The sequence below is a fragment of the Anomaloglossus baeobatrachus genome, chromosome 3, assembly GCF_048569485.1.
Source record: "Anomaloglossus baeobatrachus isolate aAnoBae1 chromosome 3, aAnoBae1.hap1, whole genome shotgun sequence".
Taxonomy (NCBI): domain Eukaryota; kingdom Metazoa; phylum Chordata; class Amphibia; order Anura; family Aromobatidae; genus Anomaloglossus; species Anomaloglossus baeobatrachus.
This window is the reverse complement of record NC_134355.1, coordinates 84,530,565-84,547,644: the sequence shown is the minus strand read 5'-3', so window position 1 is coordinate 84,547,644 and position 17,080 is coordinate 84,530,565. Positions and strand designations below refer to the sequence as shown.

The window sequence follows — 17,080 nt, the reverse complement described above, 5'->3', positions numbered from 1 at the left end:
GTCGCAAAAGCGGGAGAGCCTGCCACCGACCGAGGATGCTACTAGAGGAGGTCGAAAGTCATGAGGAAGCCGCTTTATTAGCGGCGCCTCCGGTGACCTTTTAAGGACGTGACTTAGACCGCCATGCGTCAGAGTTCCTTTGTTCTTTCTGAGACCTTTTGGACGAGGAGAATTGAGACCTGCCCGCGCCCTGAAAGGACCGAAACCTCGACTGCCCTCTCCTCTGTTGGGGTATGTTCTGTGTGGGCTGGGGTAAGGATGTATCCTTTCCCTTGGATTGATTGATGATTTCATCCAGACGCTCGCCAAACAGCCTGTCGCCAGAAATTGGCAAACTGGTTAAGCGCTTTTTTGGAAGCAGAATCTGCCTTCCATTCCCGTAGCCACAAAGCCCTGCGGAGTACCACCGAATTGGCGGCCGCGACCGCCGTACGGCTCGCAGAGTCCAGGACAGCCTTAATAGCGTAAGACGCAATTGCCGATGTCTGGGTGGAAATGGATGCCACTTGTGGCGCGGCCGTGCATGTGGCTGCTTCAATTTTGCGCTTGCTGAGATAGCTTGTAGCGCCCATACGGCTGCGAATGCTGGGGCAAAAGAAGCTCCGATAGCTTCATATATGGATTTCAACCAGAGCTCCATCTGCCTGTCAGTGGCATTTTTGAGCGAGGCCCCATTTTCCACTGCAAGTATGGATCTAGCCGCCAGTCTGGAGATTGGAGGATCCACTGTGGGACACTAAATCCAACCTTTAACCACGTCAGGGGGAAAAAGATAACGTGTATCCTTAAGGCGCTTAGAAAAAACGCTTATCTGGACAAGCATGATGATTCTGGACTGCCTCTCTGAAATCAGAGTGGTCTAGAAACATACTCGGTGTATGAGAAGCTGACTCCTCCGCCGGAGGAGCTGAGGGAGAAATATCCAGCATTTGATCGATGGACGCAATAAGATCGTTCACTATGGCGTCCCCGTCTGGAGTATTAAGATTGAGAGCGCCCTCAGGATCAGAATCCTGATCAGCTGTCTCCGCATCATCAATCAGATATTCCCCCCGCTGAGACCCTGAACAATATGATGTCGAGGGAAATTCTAAGCGAGCCCGCTTAGTCGGTCTGGGGCTGGGGTCTGTGTCAGAACCCTCAGCCTGGGATCCATGAGATACCCCGGGAGGACATTGTTGGTCCAACTGAGGGGGGCCAGGGAACAATGATTCAACAGAGTCCCTGTGCTGAGATACCGGCCTGGACTGCAAGGCTTCTAGTATCTTAGCCATAGTCTCAGAGAGTTTTGTGAACTCCGTCCCCGTCACTAGGACAGTGTCAACAGGTGGCTCCCCCTGGGCCCCTCTTAGCAGAGGCCCTGGCTGAAAAAGTGTCACAGGGGCCCAACATTGCACACGATGAGGGTCTCATAATAAGCCTGTGTTTTTGGCACCCCTGCCTTTTGTGGGCGCCATGCTATTGTTTTCCCTAGTAACACAATAGGGTATATAGCCAGAATGAACTGTGCTCATACAGTGTAAAATATATACTATACACAAATAATGTATCAGTACACTACAGCACCATGAGGCTAGCACCACAGGTGCTGCTTACCAGCCGCCTAAAGCGGTTATGAGGCCACCAGAGACCGTGTCTGTGTCTCCCAGTGTTTGTCCCTCTCTGCAGCGTCGGAGGAGCTGACAGGAAATGGCTGTGGCGTCCTGACGAGAGGAGGGAGCCGTGGGCGTGGCCGAGGTGGTCACACTGTGCACAGTGAGGGGGGTGGAGTATGGAAATCATACTCCAGCCCTCAGTGCTGCTCTGTTCCGTGCAGCGTCCCGCCCTTCCCCTGCCTGTCAGGGCTGAGGGCGGGAGAAGGAAACTAGGCCGCAAGCAAGCCGGGGACTCGAGTATAAGCGTCGCCGCCATAAAAGCGCGGCCGACGCCGAAGTCCCCGGCGAACTACAAGTCCCAGCCGCGCCGCAGTTTCACATGGCAGCGGCGGTTAGCGCGGTAGCCCCTACATATAAACACACTCAGCGACGCTGAGTGTGTAATGGCACAGTTTAACCCGGCAGCGCCGCGGTCCCCGGTGCACTAGCACACCCAGCAAAGCTGAGGTGTTGCCGTGCGCGGTCCCCACAGGGATACAGAGTACCTTCACGTAGCAGGGCCATGTCCCTGAACGGTACCCAGCTCCTATCCAGCAGTCTCCCAGGAGTTGTGGATGAAGCACGGTCTCAGTGCCTGGAGACCGATAGGATCCCACTTCACCCAGAGCCCTGAGGGGGATGGGGAAGGAAAGCAGCATGTGGGCTCCAGCCTCTGTACCCGCAATGGATACCTCAACCTTAACAACACCGCCGACAAGAGTGGGGTGAGAAGGGAGCATGCTGGGGGCCCTATATGGGCCCACTTTTCTTCCAACCGACATGGTCAGCAGCTGCTGCTGACCAATCTGTGGAGCTGTGCTGTGCGTGTCTGACCTCCTTCGCACAAAGCAAAAAACTGAGGAGCCCGTGGGAGCACGGGGGGTGTATAGGCAGAAGGGGAGGGGCTTAACACTTTTGAGTGTAATACTTTGTGCGGCCTCCGGAGGCATAGCCTATACACCCAATTGTCTGGGTCTCCCAATAGAGCGACAAAGAAAAAAGGTTTTTTTGGTATTTTATTTGTGGATTCATGACTCCCATGGTTGTAGGAATTACAGAGGTGCCTAAAGCAGCTCCCATGTATGATTATGGACGTCCAGAGACGGCTGACATAAGTGCATGGGCTCGGATATAGCAAGGACTTACCTTTACAGAAAACACAATCCCCCCTTTAGGTTTAAAGGAGTTAAACAGTGCCAGCAGGTCTTTAGCTCTCAGTCGATCCCAGTCCATGTTGCAAACTGCTAATCGTCTGGTTACCTAAAAACATAATATTCATAATAAAGGAATCTACTTAATAGAGGCGCTCCTGCGCCCCAACATCCGATCACAGGAAAGGGGCAGAGAAAACGTATAAGACATTGGAGAAACTCCTTGACTCTGGGATAGCGCAGCGTGTACGCGGGGGATTAACAATGCGATTGTATAAGGATAGACTCAGTTATTAAAAGAACACTAAAACTAAACAGGACTGATAAAAAGAAGCTGAAATCCTGCAGAGAACAAAGGGGTTAATTGTCTTCTGCTCTGCTCCATTTTTGACTGACAGTTAAGAGGCGGGGCTTGCAGGCGCATGGCTCCCAGAAGGAAGAGCAGTGGGGGGAGGCTCCTTCTGCAGCAAGTCAAGTAACTGATAAGACCAGGGGAGAAAGAGGGGAAATGGCTTCTCCACCACACAATATATTATATGCTACAGAGCCCCAGAGAAAATGAAGGAAACGCTCACTTCATTGACCATTCCATTGATGATGGCGCTGTGTCTCCCAGCAGTCACATGTCTCTGCAGCCCATCATCAAAAACTGATTGGCTGCAGCCTTCACAGTCCTGTCAGACTGAACAATATCCGCAGACGTGAAAGGTGAAGACGGCGGCCCATAGATACACTAATGTCACATGACATAGCGCCAGCCCCATTGGAATGATGCTAGCCCGGACGATGAGATCCACCCAGGACTATACAAACTGACCTTACTAGTCCGGGGCGGCCTCCGTCTGGCTTCCCTCAGCACCGCATCATGTGATTGACAGATCTCTTCCAGTGTGTACTTGACAGGAGTGTTGTCAATTAATTAGAGTGGGTAGGTAAAAGCCGGCCTCTTATGATCCGAATGTAGCTTACCGGGGGCTGGTGGAGAGGGCTAGCAGGAGGCAGAGGCAATACTGCGTCGGCTGTGAAGGGTCTGTGGTGGCTGGGCTGGCTTCAAATAATGGCGCCTGGAGATGGCACGTGCGCAGATGGAGCTCTCAGCTCAAGATCTCATCTGTGCACCCTTAGCAGCCAGGAATTAATCCCATAGCTCTGACTGAGCAGCACAAGTCCCATGGACAGGACTGAAGTGTCGCTGCCCCATATCACCCACTACAAAGCTGCGGTGCCAGCAACCAAAGTGGAAACTTAAGGGATAGATACTGGCCTGAATGTTACACATAGTTTTCCAGAAACACCTAAGATGCAAGTATTTTGGCCCTTACCTCATCCCCTCGAGGAGCTTCTTTGTCCATTTCTCTCCAAGAATGCTCAATCTCAGCTTCTATCCCTGGCAAGTCAAGCTGATCGTCCTCATCATCGTCCTCATCATCATCAGAACTTGTTTCAATATTTCCTTTGCCTCGAGCGAGATCCGGGTCACTGTCACTGTCCTCCTCCTCTCCAGAGCTGGCCTCTTCATCTTCCTCTGACTCTCCTTCTTCAGAATCGTTCTCTCCGCTGTCTCCATCAGTTTCCTCCTCTTCCTCTCGCTCCACTCCGCTCAGCTCTTCCTCAGCGCTCACCTCATCATCGCTGTCCTGATCGCTCTCATCTTCCAGTCCTGCAAGGTAACAGTTATACACACGTGAGGAGAGGATTCTGGGGCACATATTTTTTTTCTTCCATTTTGGCACAATTTAGATTTTTTTATTTTTCCGTCAACATAGCCATATGAAAGCCGTTTGTTCCAAAACGAGTTGAGGTTGTAAATGATACCATTCAGTTTGAAAAATAAAAAATCCCTCAAAATATCCAATTCTGGTATTGATTTTAAAAGGGAAACGGCATGTAAAAAAAAAAATATTATTAACCAGCAGATATGGAGTTAATCAGAGTTAATAGCATTCTGGCACAGTGCAGCCGCTGCCAGGAAGCAATGATCTTTGTTCCTCCCGGCAGCTTTGGGCTTTTAGTTATACGGAATGGCCGCTGTGGCTTGAATCTGTGCATAGTGAGCGGCGGCAGTAACTATCCCTCGGCACTGACTGACAGCCGGCCCAGAATCAGCACAGAGCCGGCTGTCAGTCAGTGCCAGGGTCACAATTACAGCTGTCGATCACGGTTTACTGAGCTGTGACTGAAACCATTCCGACCTATCCCCCATGACTGAAAGCCAGAGGCTGCTGGGAGGAATAAAGTTGATTTCTTCCTGGCATTTCCAGATGAGGAAAAGGGGGTTATTCAAATTTCATTTTTTATTTCTTTAATATTTTTTAAGAACTTTTTTTTTTTTTATTTTTTTAGTACATTTTACTTTTTTTTTTTATTCCTCTATGGAAACTTGAGTGAGTGATCTAACTTCAGTAATATGTAGCCCCATAGGATGACTGAGATAGCAGTGATAGGGGCATTTATATAGACTCCTAAATTGCAAGGTAACCCATCAGCACTCCATGATTGTGAGCGTGCAGAATAGCAACAACCATATTAAATGCCAAGGTGAAAGATTGAAAGTGTCACCTAAACGGCTAAACAGATGTTATTGAAGATAACTGCGGTCCATGTTATGAGATTAAGGTGCCACCTGCGTAATACAGCCGGATTCCAGCCTGCATGGAGGTGGCTCAGCTATTACAATGTCAATGCAGCTAGGACCCGATATGCTATGATGAGAGGCTCAAACTCTGCGGGTTCATTTTGTTTTTTTGGAGAAGTCTCTGACTTGATTTATTTCCAAAGGCTCTTTAGAGAGTCGAATAATAACGAACAGGGCAGCTACATCCAAATACTCCTAACGAGCTCCTGGAGACCAGCTAATTGTCATACACTTCCCAAGGTGGCACTAAGCGACATACAAGTCTCCAGGTGGAAAAACATTAGCAATAGATCTACAGTAAAAATTAACTAAATGCCAAATAACCATATATAAATGAACACTGCAGGGTACACGGATACTGGTACACCGTGTCACGCCTAGTGCCGGGTCACCCATTCCTCACCAAGCCATAAACATAAGCCATTGTCTGTACTGATGTAAAGCAAATTGGAACCATTGGATGTGGAAAGTTTTATGTTATTACGAGCTGTAGTACCGGGCGTTGCTCGGGATAGTAATCGCCTGTCTCTTTCCCTGTCTCTGCCCCTGTCTCTGTCTCTTCCCCTGTCTCTCTCTATCCTTTTCCCCACAGACAACTTATTACCTCACACATAAACTTCTTATACTAACGAAGGGAATTTTGTTTACTTACCGTAAATTCCTTTTCTTCTAGCTCCTATTGGGAGACCCAGACAATTGGGGTGTATAGCTACTGCCTCCGGAGGCCACACAAAGTATTACACTTTAAAAAGTGTAACCCCTCCCCTCTGCCTATACACCCTCCCGTGCATCACGGGCCCATCAGTTTTGGTGCCAAAGCAGGAAGGAGGAAACTTATAAATTGGTCTAAGGCAAATTCAATCCGAAGGATGTTCGGAGAACTGAAACCATGAACCAAAAGAACAATTTCAACATGAACAACATGTGTACACAAAAGAAGAACAGCCCGAAGGGAACAGGGGCGGGTGCTGGGTCTCCCAATAGGAGCTAGAAGAAAAGGAATTTACGGTAAGTAAACAAAATTCCCTTCTTCTTTGTCGCTCCATTGGGAGACCCAGACAATTGGGACGTCCAAAAGCAGTCCCTGGGTGGGTAAAGGAATACCCCGATAAAAAGAGCCGACAACGGCCCCCTCCTACAGGTGGGCAACCGCCGCCTGAAGGACTCGCCTACCTAGACTGGCATCCGCCGAAGCATAGGTATGCACCTGATAGTGTTTCGTGAAAGTGTGCAGACTAGACCAGGTAGTCGCCTGACACACCTGCTGAGCCGTAGCCTGGTGCCGCAATGCCCAGGACGCACCCACGGCTCTGGTAGAATGGGCCTTCAGCCCTGAAGGAACCGGAAGCCCAGAAGAACGGTAGGCTTCAAGAATCGGTTCCTTGATCCACCGAGCCAAGGTTGACTTGGAAGCCTGCGACCCTTTACGCTGGCCAGCGACAAGGACAAAGAGCGCATCTGAACGGCGCAGGGGCGCCGTGCGAGACACGTAGATCCGGAGTGCTCTCACTAGATCTAACAAATGCAAATCCTTTTCACATTGGTGAATTGGATGCGGGCAAAATGAAGGTAAGGAGATATCCTGATTGAGATGAAAAGGGGACACCACCTTAGGGAGAAAGTCCAGGACCGGACGTAGAACCACCTTATCCTGGTGAAATACCAGGAAGGGGGCTTTGCATGACAGTGCTGCAAGCTCTGACACTCTTCGGAGTGATGTAACTGCCACAAGAAATGCCACCTTCTGCGAAAGACGTGATAGAGAGACATCCCGCAGCGGCTCAAAAGGTGGTTTCTGAAGAGCCCGGAGAACCCCGTTGAGATCCCAGGGTTCCAGTGGCCGCTTGTAAGGTGGGACTATGTGGCAAACTCCCTGCAGGAACGTGCGGACCTGCGGAAGCCTAGCTAGACGCTTTTGAAAAAACACGGAAAGCGCCGATACCTGTCCCTTAAGAGAGCCGAGAGACAAACCCTTGTCCATTCCGGATTGAAGGAAGGAAAGAAAAGTGGGTAAGGCAAACGGCCAGGGGGTAAAACCCTTATCAGAGCACCAGGCTAAGAAGATCCTCCAAGTCCTGTGATAGATCTTGGCGGACGTTGGTTTCCTGGCCTGTCTCATAGTGGCAATGACCTCTTGAGATAACCCTGAGGACGCTAGGAGCCAGGACTCAATGGCCACACAGTCAGGTTGAGGGCCGCAGAATTCAGATGGAAAAAAGGCCCTTGGGACAGCAAGTCTGGTCGGTCTGGGAGCACCCATGGTTGACCCACCGTGAGGTGCCACAGGTCCGGGAACCACGACCTCCTCGGCCAGTTTGGAGCGACGAGGATGGCGCGGCGGCAGTCGGACCTGATCTTGCGCAACACTCTGGGCAGCATTGCCAGAGGAGGAAATACATAAGGCAGTCGAAACTGCGACCAATCCTGAACTAAGGCGTCCGCCGCCAGAGCTCTGTGATCCTGAGACCGTGCCATGAATGCCGGGACCTTGTTGTTGTGCCGAGACGCCATGAGATCGACGTCCGGCGTTCCCCAGCGGCAACAGATCTCTTGAAACACGTCCGGGTGAAGAGACCATTCCCCTGCGTCCATGCCCTGGCGACTGAGAAAGTCTGCTTCCCAGTTTTCTACGCCCGGGATGTGAACCGCGGAGATGGTGGAGGCTGTGGCCTCCGCCCACAGCAGAATCCGCCAAACTTCTTGGAAGGCTTGACGACTGCGAGTGCCGCCCTGATGGTTGATGTACGCGACCGCCGTGGCGTTGTCCGACTGTATGCAGATCTGCCTGCCCTCCAGCCACCGATGGAACGCTTTTAGGGCTAGATACACTGCCCTTATCTCCAGAACATTGATCTGAAGGGAGGACTCTGTCGGAGTCCAGGTTTCCTGAGCCTTGTGGTGGAGAAAAACCCCTCCCCACCCTGACAGACTCGCGTCCGTCGTGACCACAGCCCAGGATGGGGGCAGGAAAGATTTTCCCTTCGACAGAGACGTGGGAAGAAGCCACCACTGAAGAGAGGTCTTGGCTGCCAGAGAAAGAGAGATGTTCCTGTCTAGGGACGTCGACCTCCTGTCCCATTTGCGGAGAATGTCCCATTGGAGTGGACGCAGATGAAACTGCGCAAAGGGGACTGCTTCCATTGCTGCCACCATCTTCCCCAGGAAGTGCATGAGGCGCCTCAAGGGGTGTGACTGGGCCCGAAGGAGAGATTGCACCCCTGTTTGCAGCGAACGCTGTTTGTCCAGCGGAAGCTTGACTATCGCTGATAGAGTATGAAACTCCATCCCGAGGTACGTCAGTGATTGGGTCGGAGTCAATTTTGACTTTGGGAAATTGATGATCCACCCGAACCTCTGGAGAGTCTCCAGAGCAACGGTCAGACTGTGTTGACATGCCACCCTGGAGGGTGCCTTGACTAGGAGATCGTCTAAGTACGGGATCACCGAGTGGCCCTGAGCGTGTAGGACTGCCACAACGGCTGCCATGACCTTGGTGAAGACCCGTGGGGCTGTCGCCAGGCCGAAAGGCAGTGCCACAAACTGAAGGTGGTCGTCCCCCATGGCGAAACGCAGGAAGCGTTGATGCTCTGGTGCGATCGGCACATGGAGATAGGCATCCCTGATGTCGATTGATGCAAGGAAGTCTCCTTGGGACATCGAAGCGATGACAGAGCGGAGGGATTCCATGCGAAACCGCCTGGTTCTCACATGTCTGTTGAGCAATTTGAGGTCCAAAACGGGACGGAATGAACCGTCCTTTTTTTTGGCACCACGAACAGGTTGGAGTAAAAACCGCGACCACGTTCCTGAAGGGGAACGGGGATCACAACTCCTTCTGTCTTCAGGGTGTCCACCGCCTGAAAAAGTGCAACGGTTCGCTCGGGGGGCGGAGATGTTCTGAAAAAACGAGTCGGAGGAAGAGAGCTGAACTCTATCCTGTAACCGTGAGACAGAACGTCTCTCACCCATCGGTCTTGGACATGTGGCCACCAGGCGTCGCAAAAGCGGGAGAGCCTGCCACCGACCGAGGATGCGATTTGGGGAGGCCGAAAGTCATGAGGAGGCCGCCTTGGAGACGGTGCCTCCGGCGGTCTTTGGAGGACGTGACTTAGACCGCCATGCAGAAGAGTTCCTCTGGCTCTTCTGTGGCCTGTTGGATGAGGAGGATAATTGGGATCTGGCTGAGGGCCGAAAGGACCGAAACCTCGCTTGAATTTTTCGTTGCTGAGGTCTCTTTAGTTTGGGCTGGGGTAAGGACGAGTCCTTTCCCTTGGATTGCTTAATAATTTCATCCAATTGCTCGCCAAACAATCGGTCGCCAGAAAAAGGCAAACCGGTCAAGAACTTCTTGGAATCAGAGTCTGCCTTACATTCGTGTAGCCACATGGCCCTGCGGACTGCCACCGAATTGGCGGATGCTACCGCTGTACGGCTAGCCGAGTCCAGGACAGCATTCATGGCGTAGGAGGAAAAAAACGACGCCTGAGAAGTCAAAGACGCTACCTGCGGAGCAGAGGTACGGGTGACCGCATTAATCTCAGACAGACAAGCTGAGATAGCCTGGAGTGCCCACACCGCTGCAAAGGCTGGGGCAAAGGACGCGCCTATGGCTTCATAGATGGATTTCATTAGGAGCTCTATCTGCCTGTCCGTGGCATCCTTGAGCGATGAACCGTCAGCCACTGCTACTACGGATCTAGCCGCCAGTCTAGAGACTGGAGGATCCACCTTGGGACATTGAGCCCAACCCTTAACTACGTCAGAGGGGAAGGGGTAACGTGTGTCATTAAGGCGTTTAGTAAAGCGCTTGTCCGGAAAAGCCCTGTGCTTCTGGACAGCATCTCTGAAGTTAGAGTGATCGAAGAAAGCACTCAGAGTACGTTTGGGAAACCTAAACTGGTGCTTCTCCTGCTGTGAAGCCGACTCCTCTACAAGTGGAGTTGGAGGGGAAAGATCTAGCACCTGGTTGATGGACGCTATAAGGTCATTTACTATGGCGTCCCCTTCAGGTGTATCAAGATTGAGAGCAACGTCAGGGTCAGAGTCCTGGGCTGCGACCTCCGCCTCATCCTCCAGAGAGTCCTCAAGCTGAGACCCCGAACAGCGTGATGAAGTCGGGGAAGATTCTAAGCGAGCCCGCTTAGCCGGTCTGGGACTGTGGTCCGTGCCGGAGTCCTCCACGTAATAACTGGAGGCCACCCCAGGAGCATGCTTCGTCGCAGACCGAGAGGGGCCCGGGGGCGATCCCGCAGGGCCCGGGGCCTGTGTAAGGACCGGTCTGGACTGCAAAGCCTCTAGTATCTTAGCAGACCATTTGTCCATAGACTGAGTCATGGATTGTGAAAGTGACTCAGAGAGTTTCTCAGCTAAAACTGCAAACTCTGTCCCTGTCACCTGGACAGAGGAAGCCGGCGGTTCTACCTGGGCCGAGGGTCCCCCCAGTGCCCCAGGCTCCGCCTGAGCGAGTGCCACAGGGGCCGAGCATTGCTCACAGTGAGGGTAGGTGGAACCTGCAGGTAGCATAGCCGCATAAGAGGTACAGGTTGCAAAATAACCCTGTGTCTTGGCACCCTTGCTCCTTGTGAACGACATGCTGTTGTCTCCCAGGAGCGTGATCACTGAGGGTATATAGCCACAAGCTAACAGTACAGCCGAACCGAGAAAAAGTATACAAATATGGTATATATATATATATATATATATATATATATATATATATATATATATATATATATATATATATATATATATATATATATATATATATATATATATATATATATATATATATATACAGTTCGGCACCCAAGGGGGACCAGCACCGGAGACCGGTGTGGCTTACCGACCGCTCAAGCGGTGTGTGGCCACCAGATTCCCAGCCTCGGGTCTCCCAGAGCTGCAGCCAGAAGTCCTCCACCGGCAGAATGTGCTTAAAACATGGCTGTCGGCGTTCACAGGGGAGGAGGGAGCCGTGGGCGTGTCTAAATAAGCGCGGGAATCTGGTGCCCCAGGGTGATTAGTGAGGGGGGAGGAGGACACCTAAGCGTGCTCCAGCCCTCACTGTCGGCGTCACGCCGACCGTCCCGCCCTTACCCCTGACTGGCAGGCCCGGGGGCGGGAGTTTAAGGCACTAGGCCGCAAAAGCCGGGGGCTAAAGTTAAAACCGCGCCCGGCAAGCAGGCACGGTCGGCGCGGTAGTCCCGGTCTCATACCAAACACCGCAGCCGCTGCAGCGTCTGAGGCCAAAGTGCTCCATGCACCGTCCCCAAAGGGGACACAGAGTACCTGTAGATGCAGGGTCCAGTCCCTGATGATACTCAGTCTCCTGTCCGTCAGAATCCCACAGGGGCTGCGGAGGGAGCCCGGTCCCAGTGCCTGGATGACCGGTTAGGATCCCACTTCTCCCAGAGCCCCTAAGGGATGGGGAAGGAAAACGGCATGTGGCTCCAGCCTCTGTACCCGCAATGGGTACCTCAACCTTAACAACACCGCCGACTCAGTGGGGTGAGAAGGGAGCATGCCGGGGGCCCTGTTAGGGGCCCTCTTTTCTTCCATCCGATACAATCAGCAGCTGCTGCTGACTAAAATGGGAGCATGAGTGCATGTGTGCCTCCTTCAACACAAAGCAAAAAACTGATGGGCCCGTGATGCACGGGAGGGTGTATAGGCAGAGGGGAGGGGTTACACTTTTAAGTGTAATACTTTGTGTGGCCTCCGGAGGCAGTAGCTATACACCCCAATTGTCTGGGTCTCCCAATGGAGCGACAAAGAAAATTTATTTTGTTCCTATAGCAACCACTCACAGCTGCTATTAATAACCTAATAGCTAGCAGCTCCGTTGACTTTAATGGAGGAAGGTTTTTTGGAGAGTAACTGTAAAGTGTGGGGTTAAATTTTCCAGTCAAAACATAGTCTATGACATTCCCTGAGTCACATGGGGTGTCTGTGCAAAATGTTGTGATTGTAAATGTGACGGTGTGGATTCCTTTAGCGGACATACACACATACATACACACATTATTTGTTATTATAGCGCCATTTATTCCATTGGCACATTACATGTGAAAAGGGGTATACATAATAGGGACAAGTACAATAATCATAAACAAAACAAGGCACAGACTGGTACAGGAGGAGAGAGGACCCTGCCCGCGAGGGCTCGGTCTACCAGGTCATGCTAGGTATGGGAAAATACTGAGCAAATGGCAAAAAGCGAAGTTAGGGAAGAGGGAAACCCTGTGTCTACGGGAAGGTGACATGGTGATCTCTGATGAAACCTTCTGTTGGCCCCCCTATTGTCCCTGGATAGGTTTCGTACCTATGCGCCGAGCAGGATACCTGGCCCTGGCTGACCCTGAGCTAGGCCCTAGGTAATGAATGAGAGGGATGAACGCATAGTCAACACCACTAAGTCCTAAAGAACACACAGGGAAAAGCAAACAATGAACTTATCTCCAAGATGACTTAAGCTGGTGTCACACTAAACGACAGCGACAACGACGTCGCTGTTACGTCACCATTTTCGGTGACGTAACAGCGACCTTGTAAGTCGCTGTTATGATCGCTGCTTAGCTGTCAAACACAGCAGAAGCAGCGATCATAAGGTCGCTGTGCTACATGTTCAGAGAGCAGGGAGCCGCGCTTAGCGCTGGCTCCTTGCTCTCCTGCAGCACACATCGGGTTAATTAACCCGATGTGTGCTGCAGCTACATGTCACAGTTCAGAGAGCAGGGAGCCGCGCTTAGCGCTGGCTCCTTGCTCTCCTGCAGCACACATCGGGTTAATTAACCCGATGTGTGCTGCAGCTACATGTCACAGTGCAGAGAGCAGGGAGCCGCGCGCACTGCTTAGCGCTGGCTCCTTGCTCTCCTTGCTACAGTATACATCGGGTTAATTACCCGATGCATACTGCAGCCACATGTCACAGTGCAGGAGCCGGCGCTGGCAGCAAGAGCGGAGGCTGGTAACCAGCGTAAACATCGGGTAACCAGGGAAAGGTCTTCCCTTGGTTACCCGATGTTTACGCTGGTTACAGCTTACCGCAGCTGCCAGTGCCGGCTCCTGATCGCTTCATTTCGTCGCTCTCTCGCTGTCACACACAGCGATGTGTGTGTCACAGCGGGAGAGTGACGACCAAAAAATGAAGCTGGACATTCAGCAACGACCGGCGACCTCACAGCAGGGGCCAGGTCGTTGCTGGATGTCACACACAGCGACAGCGACGGGACGTCGCTGCAACGTCACAGAAAATGGTGACGTAGCAGCGACGTCGTTGTCGTCGTCGTTATGTGTGACACCAGCTTTAGAAGTACTTCTCACATAGCGAGATCACTAGCAAAATCGCTGCTGAGTCACAAGTTTTGTGACGTACCAGTGACCTCATCAGCGATCTCGCTGTGTGTGACAATAAGCAGTGACCTGGCCCCTGCTGTGAAATCGCTGATCGTTACACACTGCTCTGGTTCATTTTTTTCTCATTGGTCTCCCGTTGTGCAGCACACAATGGCGTGTTTGACAGCAGGAGACCAACGAGCACCGACTCTGTGTAAGCAGCGTACGCTGGTAACCAGGGTAAATATCATGTAACTAAGCAAAGCGCTTTGCTTGGTAACCCAATGTGTACCCTGGCTATGTGAGCAGGGAGCCAGCGCTAAGCGGTGTACGCTGGTAACCAGGGTATATATCGGGTAACCAAGCAAAGCGCTTTGCTTAGTTACCCGATATTTACCCTGGTTACCAAGCGCAGCATTGTTACACGAGCCGCTGGTGGCTGGTGAGATCTGCCTGATTGACAGCTCACCAGAGACCATGTTACGACGCACCAGCGATCCTGACCAGGTCGTATCGTGGTTGGAATCGCTGGTACGTCATTTAGTGAGACGGTACCCTTAGGGAGAGGAACAGCAATATACGTTTCTTCAGATGATTAAAAGCAGACTCCTTGCAATCAGGACCGTCCGGCAACTTAACTCTATCACCAAACGGGGGGAAATGCAGGTATATAAAGAAACAGAGGGTGAGGGATAATGATTAGCACCTGAAAGGAAAATATCTCCGCAGGGTCCTAAAGAGGAAAGAGCAAACCCTAACAGATAAGGCACACAAAACTCCATTCTCACCACAGGGAAAAAGATGGCGCAGTTTGTGCAGCCAAACCCAGCGACCTTCTGCAGCCGTACACCACAGGGTTGTCTGTCAAGCATGACACATCCCTGACATTTTACCAGGGGGAAGGCAGAGCAGTTTGGTGCCCCTACAATGTGATCACCTGAGAGTAGGTGACAATATCTTTCCCCAAAAAACCCTTCAATGTGCATGGTACCTGATTCTTCCTCAGATTCCTCTTGCTCCATTGCTTTTGCAGATGTCTTATTACTTTTTGGGGGAACACTACTGGATGGTTTCTCTTTAACCCCGATATCCTTAGATACTTTATCCCCTTTAGCTTTCGCTTTGTTCTTATTTTTTTCTTCAGACATTTCTGCTTTCTCCTTGATGATTTCTGCAGACGTTTCTTTGGACGTTTCTTTGGATTTTGGCGGAGCTTTCTTCTGTTTTGCTTTCTTCTTCTCTTTCTTGGTCAGTAAAGTGGTTTCTTTATCCGACAACACGTCCTCATCAGAATCGGAGAGATCGTAGTACCGTTTCAGGTCTTCCGTGGTGTTGTGGTTAATCGGACGCCCCCTTTTGTCCACTGTATATTTAAGACTGAACTTCTTATCGTGGAACATGGCCCTGAAACGTTTATCGATTTTAATTTTCTTCTCCTTTTCCGGCATTTCCCTAAATCGAGGGTCTTGTGTGACCCGGCTAAATCGCTGGTCAGAACCAAGTCCTTTTCCTGCCATTGTCTTGCTTTTAAGGGTCAGATTAAAAAAAAATTGAAAATCTGAAATAGATGAAGGAAGGATCTGAAAAGACAAGAAATTAAATTAGCATATAAATAATGCAAAAAAAAATTTATATATTATATATATAAAATATATACATAAAACATAAACAAGGGAGCACAATGTGTGTAATAATTAATAGGATACACTGGTTTAGACACCCAATATTGATGTACCCCATCATCCATCTAATAGGGCACATAGATACAAGATGTTCTTAGATAGTGCCATTTAAAGGGACTCTGTATGCAACTTTTTGCTAACTCATCTGAGAGCAGCATGGTGTATAGACAGACCCTGAATCCAACGATGTATCACTTAACTTACTGGGTGAATCAGTTCTGACACAATCAGAATTTAATAATGCAGCAGAGCTGAGAAATCTGCCCCCGCCCACACCAGGCTCTCTATATACAATGTCTATAGACCGTGAGCTGCTAATCACAGCAGGGGTGTGACAGACTAGCTGAACTCTTGCTGACTAAGGCCAGTTTCACACATCCGGCATGCATGTAGTGCAGTGCATTCATTTACAGTGGAAGCGTGACACCATGCGGACAAATGGGTTGTGAATGAAGCACACAACTGCATGGTGTCGCGCTTCCACTGTAAATGAATGTACTGTACTACATGCGTGCCGGATCCGTCATCCGGCGAAATGCTGGATGTGTGAAACGGCCCTTAGTCAGGGGGTTTATCAAGGTCTAGATATTAGTGACCTAATCTTAGGATAAATCATGAAGATCAGGTCAGGGAGGATCTGACATAGAGTGTCAACATTTTTAATGGTGTTGTTAAAGGGGGTTGTCCGGCCTAAAGCCACATGTCTGCAGTCCCTATATGTGTCACTCCTTGTGACTGCAGATTTGGGAATCTTCACACTGAATGCCCTCTGCGCTGTGATGATTCTCTGGTGTCAGAGCCGGGAACAGCAGTCATGTGGCCGCAAGAATGCAATTAGCACACTCCTGGCCAAAATCTCTTTAAAGCTGGTGGATCCCAAAATCTGCAACTATTATGGGTCTTTAATAGCAGTGGATTTCTTATGGGCAATAAATTGACATTTTGCTCCCCCATCATCATCAAGAAACCTAGCCCAAGGTAGAAGCCCACAGCACGATTCCCTGACCCATAATGGCAGGCCAATGCTGGTCAATAGAGCGAACTTGTGATAAGGAACATCAGCACAGACGGTGTCCCGTGACCCCTAGGGTGGGCTCTGTATGGGGAAGGGGGGGGGGGGGGTTCAGTAATGTTTGTGCATTACAAGGTAGGAATCGTATTATATATAAACAAACATATGATCCTAGAGATGTTACGCCCGATAACCTGCGAGGCACAGATATCTAATATGGCACCTTCTAAATATGATGACCTTTTTCTGACCTTTTGTAAAAAAAAGTAAACTGGGGTTTGGGGGACAGTTTTCATTTTACTTAAAGGGGTTTTCCCATGAACAAAGTTAATCAATAGATCTTGGTATAATAATAATTTCCACATTTGAATGTGTTTAAAACAATGTTCCTGTTCTGAGATAATCCTATATATGTGCCCCTGCTATGTACTGTGTAATGGCCGTGTCTGACCGTACAGGAACATGGTCTGATCACACCACAGCTGCCGAGCAGGGAAGGATGCAATAAGAGTATAAACCCATTACATCACGGGATTACAGCTTATTATTTTTGTGAGGTAAAACATTTCCTATTTTTAAAAAACGTGTAACCTCACAGAAAGAATCATTTGTGATCCTGTGCTGTGCTATCTGTA

At 50.3% G+C, this 17,080-nt stretch overlaps 1 protein-coding gene across 1 annotated transcript in view; it reads right to left on the bottom strand.

Moving 5' to 3' along the window:
* Window positions 1–17,080, bottom strand: part of ESF1 (ESF1 nucleolar pre-rRNA processing protein) — a 136,556-nt gene that overhangs the window by 118,545 nt on the left and 931 nt on the right. Inside the window, exons 2-4 of the mRNA XM_075339281.1 lie at window positions 14,743–15,331; window positions 4,108–4,445; window positions 2,781–2,894 (exon numbers count right to left, since the gene is read on the bottom strand). Of these exons, the coding sequence (XP_075195396.1) occupies window positions 2,781–2,894; window positions 4,108–4,445; window positions 14,743–15,268 (978 nt within the window). The 5' untranslated portion in view covers window positions 15,269–15,331. The remainder of the gene's footprint in view (window positions 1–2,780; window positions 2,895–4,107; window positions 4,446–14,742; window positions 15,332–17,080) is intronic.